This window comes from Danio aesculapii, chromosome 24 (assembly GCF_903798145.1).
Source record: "Danio aesculapii chromosome 24, fDanAes4.1, whole genome shotgun sequence".
NCBI classification, from domain to species: domain Eukaryota; kingdom Metazoa; phylum Chordata; class Actinopteri; order Cypriniformes; family Danionidae; genus Danio; species Danio aesculapii.
In genome coordinates, this window is record NC_079458.1 from 3,200,637 (window position 1) to 3,217,423 (window position 16,787).

The 16,787-nt window shown below is 36.3% G+C and overlaps 2 protein-coding genes across 2 annotated transcripts in view; one reads left to right on the top strand and one right to left on the bottom strand.

Annotated features, from left to right (window-relative positions):
• Window positions 1–347: 347 nt before the first annotated feature.
• On the bottom strand, window positions 348–13,212 carry spsb3b (splA/ryanodine receptor domain and SOCS box containing 3b). The gene is made up of 8 exons (XM_056451141.1): window positions 13,130–13,212; window positions 12,776–12,837; window positions 9,757–9,917; window positions 8,702–8,873; window positions 8,016–8,203; window positions 5,752–5,854; window positions 4,761–4,886; window positions 348–3,506 (listed from the first exon to the last, which is right to left on the bottom strand). The coding sequence occupies exons 3-8, from the start codon at window positions 9,913–9,915 to the stop codon at window positions 2,722–2,724; spliced, it is 1,533 nt and encodes a 510-aa protein (XP_056307116.1). The 5' UTR covers window positions 9,916–9,917; window positions 12,776–12,837; window positions 13,130–13,212; the 3' UTR covers window positions 348–2,721.
• A 516-nt stretch (window positions 13,213–13,728) lies between these two features.
• Window positions 13,729–16,787, top strand: part of nubp2 (nucleotide binding protein 2 (MinD homolog, E. coli)) — an 8,701-nt gene continuing 5,642 nt past the window's right edge. The window contains exons 1-2 of the mRNA XM_056450566.1: window positions 13,729–13,780; window positions 15,471–15,589. Of these exons, the coding sequence (XP_056306541.1) occupies window positions 13,768–13,780; window positions 15,471–15,589 (132 nt within the window). The 5' untranslated portion in view covers window positions 13,729–13,767. The remainder of the gene's footprint in view (window positions 13,781–15,470; window positions 15,590–16,787) is intronic.

Sequence of the window (16,787 nt, forward strand, 5' to 3'; positions counted from 1 at the left end):
TTATTTTAATATTGTTATTATTATTTTTTTTATTATTATTATTATTTTATTATTATTATTATTATTATTATTTTATTATTATTATTATTATTATTATTATTATTTTAATATTGTTATTATTATTATTATTATTATTATTATTATTATTATTTTATTATTATTATTATTATTATTGTTGTTATTTTATTATTATTATTATTATTATTATTATTTTAATATTGTTATTATTATTATTATTATTATTATTATTATTATTATTTCTACTACTACTAAGTATTAGACATAAAATTTCTATTGCAATTGTACTGTTGCATAATGTTTATTTTAACAATAATAATTATCTCATATTTTATAGCCTGCATATAACATAGAGGCTGTCAAATTATAAGTCCTTATTTATTTTTCTTAATAAATAATAATAATAAATTAAGAGACCACTTGAAAATTCCCATTTTCTTGGGATGTTCTGGATTTATTAGGTGTATGTGAGTAAAATGATAATATCTGTATTATTCTTTAATGGTCTGAGAACATTTCTTACAAATTTCTAATAAAAATATTGTAAATTAGAGCTTTATTTTGGCAGAAAATGACAAGTGGCCTAAATAATGCTTTACTTTTTTGGTATTGGAAATCAAGGTTATTCTACCAAGTATCTATTTTTTCATATATCATTTAAGGTAAATCATTGGTATTTTATTATATAAAAATGAATAGACCCGTCTGAAATCATGCCACGTTTTTGTTCTTTTCTACAGTGGTCGAGAGAGCTTAACGTACTGCTATTTAAATGAACGTGCAATTAAAAAAACATCAGCAAATTGAGAAAAGATCTTCATCTTTTTGACAGTAAACAATTTAGGAGAACTGCCGTGACTATTGCTCAGTGAAGTTGTAGATGATCTTTGAAAGGCGAGTTTGTTTATTTTAATATCCTGATTCCTTTGTCTTTTGTATTTTATTAGCCTAAATAACCATAACCTAAATAGCAGAGTCTGTCCCCTTGTTGTGTGAAAATGCAGCACGTTTTATTAAATTGTTTGCGTTGTGATGATTTGCAGCACATTTGCTGTTAAACGGATGAAGATCTTTGTCAATTTGCTGGAGTATTTTGTATGTGCATCTGTTTTCTTAAACTGCAGTACGTTGAGCTCTCTCGGCCGCTGTAATTTTCTGACCAATTGTCATTTTACGCTCTAAAGACAACATTTTATTTTCGACATTGAGAAGAATCATCAGTAGTTTTCAGAAGAAAATTTAATTATGTTTTACATCATTTATTCATTCATTCATTTATTTTCTTCTCGGCTTAGTCCCTTTATTAATCAGGGGTCACCACAGCGGAATGAACCGCCAACTATTCCAGCATATGTTTTACACAGCGGATGCCCTTCCAGCTGCAACCCATCACTGGGAAACATCCATACACTTTTGCATTCACACACATACACTACGGACAATTTAGCTTACCCAATTCACCTATAGCGCATGTGTTTGGACTTATGGGGGAAACCAGAGCACTCGGAGGAAACCCACGCCAACACGGGAGAACATGAAAACTCCACACAGAATTGCCAACTGACCCAGTCGAGGCTCGAACCTTCTTGATGTGAGGAGACTGTGCTACCCACTGTGCCACCGTGACGCCCTACATCATTTATATAACTATAAATCTATATATATGTATGTATATTTGTGTGTGTGTGTGCAGGTTTATATGGTTTACAAGGACACAAAGTATTTTTAAAGGGACAGTTCACCCAAAAATGTTTATTCTGTCATCATTTACTCACCCTTTACTTTTTTTGCGTTTCTTTCTTCTGTTAAACACTAAAGAAGATATTTTGAAGAATGCTGTAAACCTGTTACCATTGACTTCCATAGTATTTGTTTTTCCTACTATGGAAGTCAATGGCTTTCATTCATTCATTTTCTTTTCGGCTTAGTCCCTTTATAAATCAGGGGTCGCCACAGCGGAATGAACCGGCAACTTATCCAGCATATGTTTTACGCAGCGGATGCCCTTCCAGCTGCAACCCATCTCTGGGAAACACCCATACACACTCATACACTACGGACAATTTAGCTTACCCAATTCACCTGTACCACATGTCTTTGGACTGTGGTGGAAACTGGAGTACCCGGAGGAAACCCACGCGAATGCAAACATGCAAACTCCACACAGAAATGCCAACTGACCCAGCCGAGGCTCGAACCAGCGACCTTCTTGCTGTGAGGCAACAGCACAACTTACTGCGCCACTGCGTCGCCCAATGGCTTTTAACTTTCTTCTAAATATCTTCTTTTATGTTTAACAGAACTCATAAAAGTTTGGAACCACTTGAGGGAGAGTAAATAGTGAGTAAATTTGACATTTTAAGGTGAACTGTCCCTTTAAGGTGGTTAGGGTTAGGAGTTTCCAACGTGTGTCCCTGTAAATCACTAATAAAAACGTCACTTTTCAAGTTTTCCAATATCAAACGGTTGTGGAGGAAAGATCCAGATCCCATAATGCAATTCAAAAGCTTTTTTTATACTATAGGGCCATATAATAATACTTTTTTAACTGTATAAAAAAATACATTACGCTTATGGAGTGTCCCTGTAAACCATGTACACAAGTATGTATGTGTGTGTGTGTGTGTTTGTAAGCACATGAGGGTGAATAAATGAAAAACTCTCCCTTTAAAAATGCTCTGATTATGATGTAAACATTATGCCTCATGTCCAGCGGCAGCGTTTCCTCTGATACATCTCTCGATCAGAAGAGCATTCATCGGATTCGCTCTCAGAGGCGGAGTCAGGCCAGAAGGAGGTGTGGCCTGAGTGTGTGTAGGAGGGGCTTAGAGCACAGGAACCTTCGTTTCCCGGTTTACAAGCTGAACTGGCATCATTAATCTTTCTCTCGCCACTAGAAACAGACAAAGGTGGATCACAATAAAGACAAGAAGCAGAAATGTGCTGAAATTCGGGATTAAGAAATAAAGTGTGATCATTAACGAAACCGCAGCAGACGTCAGAAGGAGAGGACGGCTCAAGATAGCAGGTTTCATCAGATACAGACACAGCATCTTGATAATGTGAATCATCTGAACAGGAATCGATGTATACGGAGGCGGAATCTAAAGCATCGTCTTCATCAGGGTTATCAGGGAAGGAGCTAGAAATAAAGACGCGTTCATTGGTGTCAGCGGGATCATGGGAAGGGAAGAGGCTTGTGTATTGATCACAGTGGCCTTCTTCTGTTTTGGTGGATGTATCCGCGCAGCCGAGGGTCAAAACCCAGCCCAGCTGATTGGCCAGCAGCAGACGCAGACCCGGCGGCAGCGGCAGCACACGCAGAGCGTCTGCGCAGGCTGGCAACATTCGTCGCAGTTGCGTACAGCACAGATACTGCAGTGTGGTGGGCGCAGAGTGGGAACGGATCAGTTTCATGCTGCTCTTGGCTGCAGTCGAGCACACCATCGGATACAGACGCTTATTTTGCAAGTGAGTGGCCGCTACGCCTGACAGAACCAAAGCAGACAGACAGACAGAGAGTTGGAAATATAGAAGAGGAAAGACTGCAAATAACACATTCAGAGAGAATGAAAAGTGTGTGCAAAATTATTCACCCTCATAAGAAATTTGTACTCTTTTTCAGATATTTCACAGGTGATGTTTGACAGAGCAAGAAAATTATTCACTGTATTTCCTATAATATTTTTTCTTCTGCAAAAAGTCTTATTTCTTTTATTTTGATTGGAATAAGAGCAGTTTATTGTTTTTAGTGAATATTATTAGCATTTGGCAACAGATCAAAACACTGTTGTCTAATTAACAGGGTTCCCAGTCTTTCATGAGCAGCAGATTCAAGTACTTTTAAAAGCCCCATTAATTTCTAAACAAGCACCTTTGTACTTCACACCCGCACCACATGTAGTGCCATGAAAGTCCTTACTGTCCTTAACATTTCACATACACTACATGACAGAAGTCTTGTCTCCTATTCAAGTTTTAGGAAGAGCAAAAAATAACTTGACTTCTGGTTGATCATTTGGTATCAGAAGTGTCTTATATGAAAGGCAAAAGCCTCTAGATTACACTGATTTTACCTAAATAAAATATGATCATGTCTTGATTCTTAATGATTTAATTAGGACAGTAAGGTCTGACTTTGCTTAGACAAAAGTCTTGTCACTGAACCTTCAATAATGTCCAGTATAGAATATGTGGTCATGCTGCAGTGGAAACAGAATGAATATTGTGTCTGACTCCATCATGAGCTTGGAGGACTGCATCCATACATCTCTGCAATGACTCAAATCACTGATTAATAAAGTCATCTGGAATGGCAAAGAAAGAGTTCTTGCAGGACTCCCAGAGTTCATTAAGATTCTTTGGGTTCATCTTTAATGCCTCCTCCATCTGACTTTAGACGTGCTTAATAATGTTCATGTCAGGTGACTGCGCAGGCCAATCCTGGAGCACCTTGACCTTCTTTGCTTTCAGGAGCTTTGATGTGAACCCTGAATTAACCTAATAAACCTTTAATTATTAAGCCTTTAAATTGCAATTATACTATCTTGAAAAACAACTTGTAAAATATTATGTCCTGTCATCACGACAAAGACAAAAAATAAATTATGAATTAGTTATTAAAACTATTATGTTTAGAAATGTGTTGAAAAGCTCTGTTAAACAGCACTTGGTAAATACTTGTGAAAATAAATTTTACAGTAGGGTTAATAATTTTGCCTTCAGCTGTGTGTTTGTCTTACCAATACAGCGGCGATTCTTGTAGAAGCTCAGGGTGCCGTGCCAGCCGTCCAGATGAACACCGATTATGGACCCTTGACCAAACCGTGAAGAAAAGTTCACCTTTGACCCTTTATGATGGAGGTGACCTAAACCAGGATAACATAAAAGAAGACAGGGAGTTAAATACGTACAATTGCCAGCACTAAATATCTCAACATTGTTTGAAAAAAACTATTTAGGTTCATTCATTCATTTTCATTCAGCTTAGTCTCTATTTCAGAGGTCACCACAGTGGAATGGACCACCAACTATTCTGGCATATATATTACACAGCTAATGCACTTTAAGCTGCAACCCAGTACTGGGAAACACCCATACACTCTCCCTTTCACATACACAATGGCCAATTTAGTTCATCCAATTCCCCTATAGCGCATCTGTTTGGACTGTGGTGGAAATCGGAGCACCCGGAGGAAATGCCACACAGAAATGCACACTGACCCAGCCGGGACTTGAACCAGCGACCTTCTTGCTGTGAAGCGACAGTGCTAACCACTGAACCACCATGCTGCCCACTATTTAGGTTGGTAATGTGAAATTTAAAATAGCTATGTTCCCATTTAAAGGTCTAGCATTGCAATAGTTTTTTTCTGTGACGCAATACTAAATTTTCTGCATCATTACACCAGTCTTTAGTGTCACATGATCCTTCAGAAATCAGTCTTATTTGACGTTATCAAACTGTTATTATTATTGAAAACATTTGAGATTTTTGTGGAAATTGTGCAATATATTCTATTTTCATAATTGGTTGATTAATGAAACGTAAAAAACAGCATTTATTTATTTATTTATTTTTGTAACATTCTAATAGTCTTCCTTTTGATTCATTTAATGCACTGATGTTGAATAAAAGTACTAGTTTCTTTTTTTATGCAAAAATACATCAGGAAACATCAGCTGAACATAAGTCTTCACAGTTTTTAGGGCTGACATGACCTCTGACCTCACCTGTGTAGGACAGACCCCAGCTGTCCTCATCCGTGCCCAGCAGACTGCAGAAACTATGCTTGAACTGATCCAGGTTCACTTCTGATGTCCCAATGCCAACCATCTGCGATCATAAACATACAAAAACACATATTTAAATATTCATTTCCGTTCCATTCCTTTCTTTCCGACTGTTTAATGGAGTAACAAAATATTGGATTATAGAATATTGCATCTTTGATTTAGTTTTAGTACTGATTTCTATTTTATTTATTTATCAGGATCCCCATTAGCCACAACCAAGGTAGATGCTATTCTTCCTGGGGTCCATTGAACACAAAACAAAATTACATTAATCCATCACAACAAAGACCAATACAAAAACACAAAAACACAAAATTCATACATAACATCCAGATCCACAATATTGTGCCATTAAATATTTCTTCAATGATTTTTAAACCTCGTTTTACTTACAAAGCATGTAACGTCTGATGGCAATTCTTTCCATTTTTCATTCCTCTAAACATTACAGTCCGTTGCTTTGCATTAGTTTTTGAAACAGGAAGCTAAAAATTTTCTTTTGATGCATGCCTGGTGTTAAAATTATGTCTAGCATTACTATACAAAAGCTGACAGTGCAATACACTTGGAACTCTTGACACGGAAATATTTCATATGAAACACAACAGAGAAACAATTACCCTATCCTTCACCAGTAACCAACCTACAGTTTTATGCATTTTCATAATATTAACCCTACTATTCCAGTGTAAAATGAGTCGTGCAGCTCTATTCTGAACTAACTGTAAAGTCTTTACCTGATGCACTCGACCATACCACTGGACAGTAATCTAGATAGGAAAGAACTAATTTGAGAGATACAGTACTGTGGTCAAAATTTTTACACATCTCTTAATAATTGATAAACCTCTTCCCATAACTATTACCATTTTATCGATCTGTTTTAACCACTTTAAGAACCGACTATCAAGAAGAACTCCAAGCAGCCTAATTTCCTCTACCTGTTCAATAGGCACACTCGTTACAGACAGATTTAACTGTGGTGTACATTTAAATTGAAAGATTGATCCAAACACAATACTTTTGGTTTTTGTCAAATTTAAAACCTTCTTATTATTCTGTACCCATTTTCCCACTGATTGTAACTCATCATTTAAATCAGCAGATCATTTTTCAATCAATGCAGCTGGTAGATATAATGTTGTATCATCTGCATACATAACTGCCCTTGCTTGCTTTAGTTTAGTATTGTTTTAGTTTAGTGTAAATTTGCCTTTTGGTACTGGATTTGATTGTTATGTTTTAGAAGGGACCTACTTTGCCCCTTTTAACAAGATCTAAAACAAGTCTCTGATGTCCCTTAGAGCAGTGTTTCCCAACCCTGTTCCTGGAGGCACACCAACAGTACATATTTTGGATGTCTCCCTCATCTGACCCATTAACTTCAGGTGTTGGAGTCTCTTCTGATGTTATGATAAGATGATTCAGGTGTGTTTGATTAGGGAGAGGTTGAAAATGTGTACTGTTGGTGTGCCTTCAGGAACAGGGTTGGGAAACACTGCCTTAGAGTGTGTATGTGAGGTTTCAGCTCAAAACACCACACAGATAATGTTTTATAACTCTCTGAAACTGACCCTTTTAGGTTTAATCCGAATTGTGCTGTTGTTTTGGTTGACTGTTGCTTTAAATTCAAATGAGACTTATTTCATAAGAGGGCGGAGCTACAAATACCTATGTGTCAGCATAGTGGCAGATTCAAAACAAGACTAACGTTGTGTGTGAAAATGTGTGCGTCTGTCTCAGAACGTGTCAGTCTATGGAAACTCCAGTGTTCATTTGTGCTTCATCTAAAACTCCACATTTATATTCCTCTCAGTTGCTGACATTATCTTCAGCAGCTCAAAACTCTAATGACGGATGCTTGTTTATGCTAATAAGGGAGAAATGGTCACTGATGGGCGTGGCTTTTCCCCTTTGATGACATGTACAAAGGGAAAATGTCAATCAAAGTGTTTCTGCAGACTGTTTATATCAAATCTGATGATAATAAAATAGAATTAATACATTTTTACCATTAGAAGCTGCTTATATTCACACACTGCTCCAACACAACTGTGTTTAAAAGTGATTTTTGCACAATAGTCCTCTTTAATGTAAATTTTTCACTTTATTTATTGGAGCCCAGGAAGAATAGCCAGTGCAATGGTGGTAGAGGCTAATGAGGATGTAAATAAACACTAAAGAATGTCTTCATGTGTCACCATGTCAGTGCCGTAGACGGGAGAGGTCATCTTGATCTCCCAGAAGTGCTGGCCGTCGCTGAGGGCCTTGGAGCCCCTGATGGCGGCCGTCCCACAGCTGTACTCCGAGTGGAAACTCACCGTCCGGTTCCAGCAGCTCAGAGACACTGAAGAGGATTTATCTTCCTCATCCCAAACCCAATCACACCCTGAACACAGTCACAAACACACAAGATGACTTAAAATGTTGATTGTTAGAAAAAATTTGATTAGTATTCAGTTTAAAGAGGAATTTAAAGACTTAACTAGGTTGATTAAGGCAAGTTAGGGTGATTAGGCAAATCATTGAATAAAGCCGCGGTCACACTGCATTTTTCGCCCTATAAACTTCCATTCATGCGCATACAAATGCCACAGACTGGAAACACAAGCTCGAGCAACAAGTTTCGCAGTTCACTGCATTGCAAAGTTCAAGCTTGGAGAACTCTGACCTGCGAAATCGCATCGCATGACTGCATGAGGCAAATAGAAGATCAAAACACGACCTCTCTGACAGAAATGTAAAATATGGACCAATCCCTCACTTTTTTTTAAAGTCTATCATCTTGTTTAATCTTGCCACTGTTTGCAGCGCCGTGCGACAGAATTTCGCATGCTCAAACTCTATTGTGGAGTGTTTTAAGTCCATCTGACAGTGGACAGCTCACCCTGTTCCTCCTCTCCGCAGGTGCAGCTGAGGGTGTATGGACTGATCTGGGCATCTGAGCTGAGCTCGGTCTGAGCAGGACACTGGCAGAACGACTCTCCCGTGACGGGCACCACCGGGGGCATCTCGGCTGGCACACACACCGTCACCTCCTCATACCCAACAGAGTCAGCCTATAAAATAAAGAAATAAAATTAATAAAAAGAGGTTAGCACTGTCGCCTCACAGCAAGAAGGTAGCTGGTTCGAGTCCCGGAGAGTTTGCATGTTCTCCCCGTGTTGGCGTGGGTTTCCTTCTGGTGCTCCGGTTTCCCCCACAGTCCAAACACATGCGCTATAGGTGAATTGAATAAACTAAATTGGCTGTAGTGTATGAGTAGGTGTGTGAATGTCAGTATGTATGGGTGTTTTCCAGTACTGGGTTGCAGCTGGAAGGGCATCTGCTGCGTAAAACAAATGTTGAAATAGTTGGCGGTTCATTCCGCTGTGGCGACCCCTAATAAATAAGCGACTAAGCCGAAGGAAAATGAATGACTTGATAAAAAATAAATTAAAGCCTGTTTTAGATTGTTATATTAAAGTCTGCATCTACTGGAAGTTGCTGAGACTTTTATTTTAGCATGTTGATTTTCTTGATAAACAGGCTGTAAAAAATGCTCACACAAAGTTATATTTAAGTAGTCAGAAGCCTGACGTCTGAGAAAATATAAGAGTTATTTAGCAAACTAATGGTTAAAGGGGCGTGGCTAAGACTTTTTGGCTGACATCATCAGAGAAGGACCGCCATGCAGAATCAGACAGTCAGACTTTGATTGAAGATTACCAAAACAAAAATGTTTATTCAGTGGATTAACTTGCACAGATGAATTGTTCACCTAAAGAATTACAAAGTGTAAAATAAACTTTGTAAGTTTTGATTTCACACAGACTACTCTAAATTCATCAGTCCAGAGCTGTAAACATTTAATTCGAGACTCTGATTGGCCAGATGCCCATAATAATAACTGGACAGAAATAAATGCAGCATGTGAGGGTTGAATGACGGACTCATGTTCACCTGCGAGCCCACAACCTGCTTTGCTTCTGGCAGGAGGGCTGTGGTGAGGGGCGTGGCTTCAGTCTCCTTGGTGATAGGCGTGGCTTCAGTCTCCGTGATGATGGGTGTGGCTTCAGTCTCTGGGACATCTTCACTGACAGCATATTTTTTCCAAGACATTCCTGGAACACAGTAACTCAAAATATGTCCATGTCCATCTGTTTCACTATATTTACATTTATCTGTATATCTATCTGTTTCTTTGTCTGTCTGTCTGTCCGTCCGTCCGTCCGTCCATCCATCCATCCGTCCATCCATCCATCCAGCTATCTGTCTATCTATCTATCTATCTATCTATCTATCTATCTATCTATCTATCTATCTATCTATCTATCTATCTATCTATCTATCTATCTATATATCTATATATCTATCTATCTATCTATCTATCTATCTATCTATCTATCTATCTGTTTCACCATCCATCAATCCATCCAGCTATCTATCTATCTATCTATCTATCTATCTATCTATCTATCTATCTATCTATCTATCTATCTATCTATCTATCTATCTATCTATCTATCTATCTATCTATCTATCTATCTATCTATCTATCTATCTATCTATCTGTTTCACCATCCATCAATCCATCCAGCTATCTATCTATCTATCTATCTATCTATCTATCTATCTATCTATCTATCTATCTATCTATCTATCTATCTATCTATCTATCTATCTATCTATCTATCTATCTATCTATCTATCTATCTATCTATCTATCTATCTATCTATCAGTATTGTCAGTGTGGCTACTGCTGATCCGCTGCTGACTCACAGATGTCAGGCTTTGCCATGAACTTGTTTTGCAGCAACAGATTGCTGACTGCTGGCTGGCACTCGGGCCTATTTCTGATTGCTCCATATGCCACGGCTGGCAATCTGAGACTCCCGTCTCACATGCTTCATCTGATCTGCTCAGATTGTTCTGATGTTTACACTGTAAGAGTTTTCAAAACACTCCACGAGCGGCCAAAATCTTCCAAAAGCATCATCATACAAGACTGATAGTCTCATAAATCCTGAGATCATTGTTCAGACATTGAAATTGCATTCTTTAAAATCTATTCTTCATTTTTATGTAGGCTAAATCTGATGTATTAATTATTATGTTATTATTGCATTGTAAATGTTCATATACTCCATTCATTTGTGTATAATTGGATTGAAAGATTTAATTGATTCTGTCCTTAATGTGCACGCGACAGAGAGCCAGGTGTTCACTAATTGATGGATAACGTGTATCCAAAAGGAGAATCCTGCCCTGGATACTTCTACCAGCCTGGAGCTGACCAACTGCTCCGTCTTTTTTAGTTGTGTGCTTCTAGAAAATGCAATGGTGCAGTAAGTATGCATTACACTGGCATGAGCACATTTTTCAACCAAACAGCATATTCATAACAAACCAGATTGTGCAAGAAGTAATGCAACTTGGGCATTCAAGTAGGTAACATAACATCAGTGTTATATATATAATATACACAAGAGAAAATTTATATTAGTATTTATGAATATGCATTGCGGTTTTTATTCTGTTATTATATTTTATTTTCATTCTATTATTATTATTGTTGTTTTTATTATAGCTGTTATTATTTTTATTATTGTTATTATTTTTTTAAAGTACAAATACCCCTCATTGGCAATTATTATGACCCCTACCTTCAAAACAGAATGCATAATTATGAATTATTATAGGCAACTAGACTAAGATAAAATGCATAAAATAAGTATAAAAGCAGATAACAGTGCTTGACAATAAATATATATATATATATATGTGGTAAATATTAGTTAATAAAACTACAGAGTCACTCAAATGTTAATTACATATAAATGTGGGCATATAATGATCGTTAAAATTATTCTTATTCTCCAAACCTTAGACATGGATAATAATAAAACAATTACAAATACTAACTCTACAAACAACACAAGATATACTTATTTTAATACTAACAATATTCAAAAACTTAACTATTTATATATGTAATTATTTAAGCTTTTGAATATTGTTAGTATTTAAATAAGTATATACTATAATAATTAATAATAATATCAATAAATATTAATAAACCTAATAACTCTAACTTAACTATTTATATATATGTAATTATTTAAGTTAGAGTTATTAGGTTTATTAATATTTATTGATGTTATTATTAATTATTATAGTCATCATATTGCACACAAGAATGGGTTTATATACTTTACAACTTCCTACCATAATCATCAGAGTATTTCCTGTCATCAGGCACACATTCTTAAATATTAATTACATATAAATACACAGATAAAATATATTCCTCAAACCTCATATATAGATAAAAAAATACTACCAATACTAACTCAACTAACTTAATAACAACAATACAAAATATACATATCATCACACTGACAATAACCTTCAATAATCATAATTGATCAAATACATCAGTGGTTAAATGTATTAATAAATATTATTACTAGTTAAAAACGTAATGACAAAAATTCAAGACAATATATTGTAAATAAAATTATAACTCGTTTCTTTATAAGTAATAATAGTAATAAAACTAAACGAAACACAAAAACAAATCAGAAATCGAGGATCCAGTCATTCGAGAAATCTTCAGTTACCATACATTAAAATATTCGCTTCTTGGCATATTTCAAGACATATTTTTATGTTGCTTTAACCTACTTTAATAAGTTAATAACCTGTTTATATATTTTATGTTGCTTTCACCTGTTTTAATAAGTTAATTAGGTTTCCACAGCAAAAAAAAAATAGATTAGACAAAGTTTAATTTGTTATATTGAGTCAGTTTGACTAATGTAAGTTGAGATGACTAGAAAAGTTAATTTTACTCAACTAAAATTTTAAGACAATAGTTTTTAACGTGTGCACTTTCAGAAAACACTACACGTTCAACCCAACACAACTTCTGCTAGTTATTTGTGACATATAAAAATGTAAATATAAAAGCTCTCATACCTTGTGAAGGTTTCGTAGAGTTTGTGTCTTCTGCTTTAAACACACGTCTCCATCTGGAGCTGCTGTAAGTGATATAGCAGATGCCTGTTAGTGTGGTGACCTACATCTACACACACCAATAACACTAGTCATCAGTCCTACTATGGTAAAGGTGTTGTTCATGACTATCAATTAGGTCATTCGCCGTTGCTTGGTAACCTTCCTGGATCGTCTTGCGACTGTAAAATCTCATTGGCTGACGGAGTAGCGCCCGCCTACATCGTCTCGTTCCCAGCCAAACAGATTGCTTTATTTGACAAACGTCTTGCTGCGTAGTTAATATTCAATGTACACAGTCTTCGCCATAGTAGTTACCTGACAGACGGGACAGGTCATTCTGTCTATCATCCTCATTAAAGGCCGCTTTAAGGATCAGCTCGGGCTGGCTTTCCGTCAACTTCACCTTAAACGACAAATTATATGACCTACAGACCAACATGCAGACAGACATCAGTGACGCGGTGAACAACAAAACACAAACCTGCATTTGCATTATTATGAATTGCGGGCTGCTATTATGCTATGAATATTCATGCATAATTTCATTACTCGACAGGCTAAAGCATAAATTAGCGCATCTAAAAGTAATATTAATGCTATTTAATAATCATTACATTATGAATCTGTATCACTGCAACACTTTTGTTTTGCATTTAAATATTTTTTACAGTCTATGATTTGAACCCACGACAACAAGAGAAATACAATTTGCATAACTACCATCAGTACATACTATTACACGTAGAATAGAACAATAACAGCCAGAGTAATAAAAATAAATAACGATAGGATAAAAAACCTTCGTGTAACACTTCAAACGTTAGTTTTGAGGGACTTTAGAAAGGGCGTCAGAAGTCGGCCCACTCTTGCGTCTGATTGGATGAGCTTGACCTTTAGGCGGGACCAAAACGCTTGACGTCAAAATGACGTTTACTTTGGGGAAGTAAAACAACATGGATGGCAGCGGTAAGTGTGATCACACCGATTAGCAAGGCTTTTTAATAACAATTATTTTTTTTGGCCATTCTAACGTTATACAACTAAATTACTTCACAACTGCCGCATTTAAGGTGTAGTAAAAGTGCAATACTACGAGCTAAACGTTACTAAATTAACATAATTATACTGTTTTTGACATGTAACGTAGCATTGTAAAACTGTTTAGTAAATGAACCAGGTTTTGCTTGGCATTTACTCTCAACAATTTAACCATACGGTCTTAACCAGTCTATGAACTGAACCATATAGTCTATTAATTTAAACACCCAGTCTATTAATTCGACCATACAGTCTGGGTTGAACCCTACAGCCTATGAATTTAACCCTACAGTCTATGAATTTAACCCTACAGTCTAAAAATGTAACCCTTCATTCTATGAATTTAACCATACAGTCTACAAATTTAACCCTACAGTCTACAAATTTAACCCTACAGTCTATGAATTTAACCCTACAGTCTATGAATTTAACCCTACAGTCTATGAATTTAACCCTACAGTCTATGAATTTAACCCTACAGTCTATGAATTTAACCCTACAGTCTATGAATTTAACCATATAGTCTATTAATTTAAACACCCAGTCAATTAATTCGACCTTACAATCTGAGTTTAACCCTACAGTCTATAAATTTAACCATACAGTCTATCAATTAAACCATATAGGTCTTACAGTGGTAGTTAAAGGGTTATACAAATAAAGAATAATGCGTATATTAATAATAATTTAAACACCTTTTTTATGATTACTCCATATTTCTAAAAAAACAAAACATGAAGTGTGCTTGACACAGGTTAGTGGGCTTAACAAACCACCTGTAGAGACACTCTAGCCAAAGACTATATAATACAGACGTCACTCGTATCTTTTTTAATTGGAAAAAGTGTAACTGTCAATTTGGTGAATAAAGCCCCGCCTACTAGTACAGGAGCCAATCATTGATCGCTATATGGTGAAAAAAGCCCGCCTTCTAGTACAGGAGCCAATCATCGATTGCTATAGACCAGGGGTCACCAAACTTGTTCCTGGAGGGCCGTGGTCCTGCAGATTTTAGCTCCAACCCTGATCAAGCACACCTGAACTTGCTAATCAAAGTATTACTAGATATACTTGAAACATCCAGGCAGGCAGGTGTGTTTAGGCAAGTTGGAGCTAAACCCTGCATGGACACTGGCCCTCCAGGACCGAGATTGGTGACCCCTGCTACAGACTGACAATAATCTGGGTGTGGGGTTTGGACCAGACATGAGTTTCTGCAGATTTTCTATGATTCAAACATTTAGAAATGAAATTAAAGGCACAGATGTTGTTTAATTTTATTGGTGATTTCTGATATGAAATTCAGTCGTAAGCTTGGCAAGCAATTTTGGAGAATTTGATGTTTCCTCATTTAAACAGAATGCCCAAACATACTGGCCCGGAGGCGTTTCAAAGATGGCCACCAAGTGAAATTACCTGCCTTAAAGGGACTTTGCTCTAGCACATAGTTCATTTGTTTAATTAGCACTTGTTGTGTGTATTGTCTCTTGTTGAATCGCTGAATGCCTCTTTGATTGTAAATTGCTTTGAACAAAAGCATCTGCTAAATGACTAAATGTAAAGTAATAAAGCAGAATAATGCTTACCTTGTGTGTGTGTGTGTGTGTGTGTGTGTCAGGGAAGGGGAACCTGGATCAGGTGAAGCATGTGCTTCTGGTTCTATCTGGTAAAGGTGGCGTAGGGAAAAGCACCATCACCACTGAACTCGCCCTCGCCTTCAGACACGCAGGCAAGAAGGTGAAATATTCTATTATGTTCTCATCTGTTCTGTTCTGTATTCTGTTCTGCTGTATTGGTTTATAGTTTGCTATATTATTCTAGTTTTTGTCTTCTCTGTTCCATTTGAATTGTATTCTACCTTGTTCCACTTTATTCTGTACTATTTCGATATGTTTTTATACACTGGTCTCTATTATTCTACTCTGTTATATTCCATTCTGCTCTGTTCAATTCAGTTCCATTCTGCTCTTTTCTATTCTACTCTGCTCTATTCTATATAGCTCTGACCATTCTATTCTGCTCCAATAGGCTATTTTCTGCGCTATTCTGTAATGGAATTTAGTTCCATTCTGCTCTATTCTATTCTGGTCTATTATATTTTATTTTGTTTAATGCTGCTCTATTCTGTACTCCTCTGTGTTCAATTCTCTTCCATTATGCTCTATTCTATTCTGCTTTATTTTATTCAGTTCCAATATGCTAGTGTATAATCTATTCAGCTGTGTTGCATTCTGCTCTATTCTATTTTGTTCTGTGCCATGCTGCTCTATACGTCCCTGTTTCATTCTGCTTTTTTTCAATTCAGTTCTATTCTATTCTGCTCTATTCTATTCTGCTCTGCTCCACTCTATTTAGTTCCATTATGCTCTATTCTATTCTACTCCAATATGCTATTTTCTATTCTACTGTTCCATTCTGCTGTATTCTATTCAGTTCCATTCTGCTCTATTCTATTCTAATTTAAACTGCTCCAATATGCTATTTTCTATTCTACTGTTCCATTCTGCTCTATTCTATTCTATCCTATTTTGTTCTCTAGTCAGTTCCATTATGCTCTATTCTATTCTGCTCCAATATACTATTTTCTATTCTACTGTTCCATTCTGCTCTATTCTATTCTATTTTAAACTGCTCCAATGTCCGATTTTCTATTCTCTATTCTATTCAGCTCTGTTCCATTCTGCTCTATTCTATTCTATCCTATTTTGTTCTCTAGTCAGTTCCATTATGCTCTATTCTATTCTGCTCCAATATACTATTTTCTATTCTACTGTTCCATTCTGCTCTATTCTATTCTATTTTAAACTGCTCCAATATCCGATTTTCTATTCTCTATTCTATTTAGTTCTGTTCCATTCTGCTCTATTCTATTCTATCCTATTTTGTTCTATTCAGTTCCATTCTGCTCTATTCTATTCTGCTCCAATATGCTATT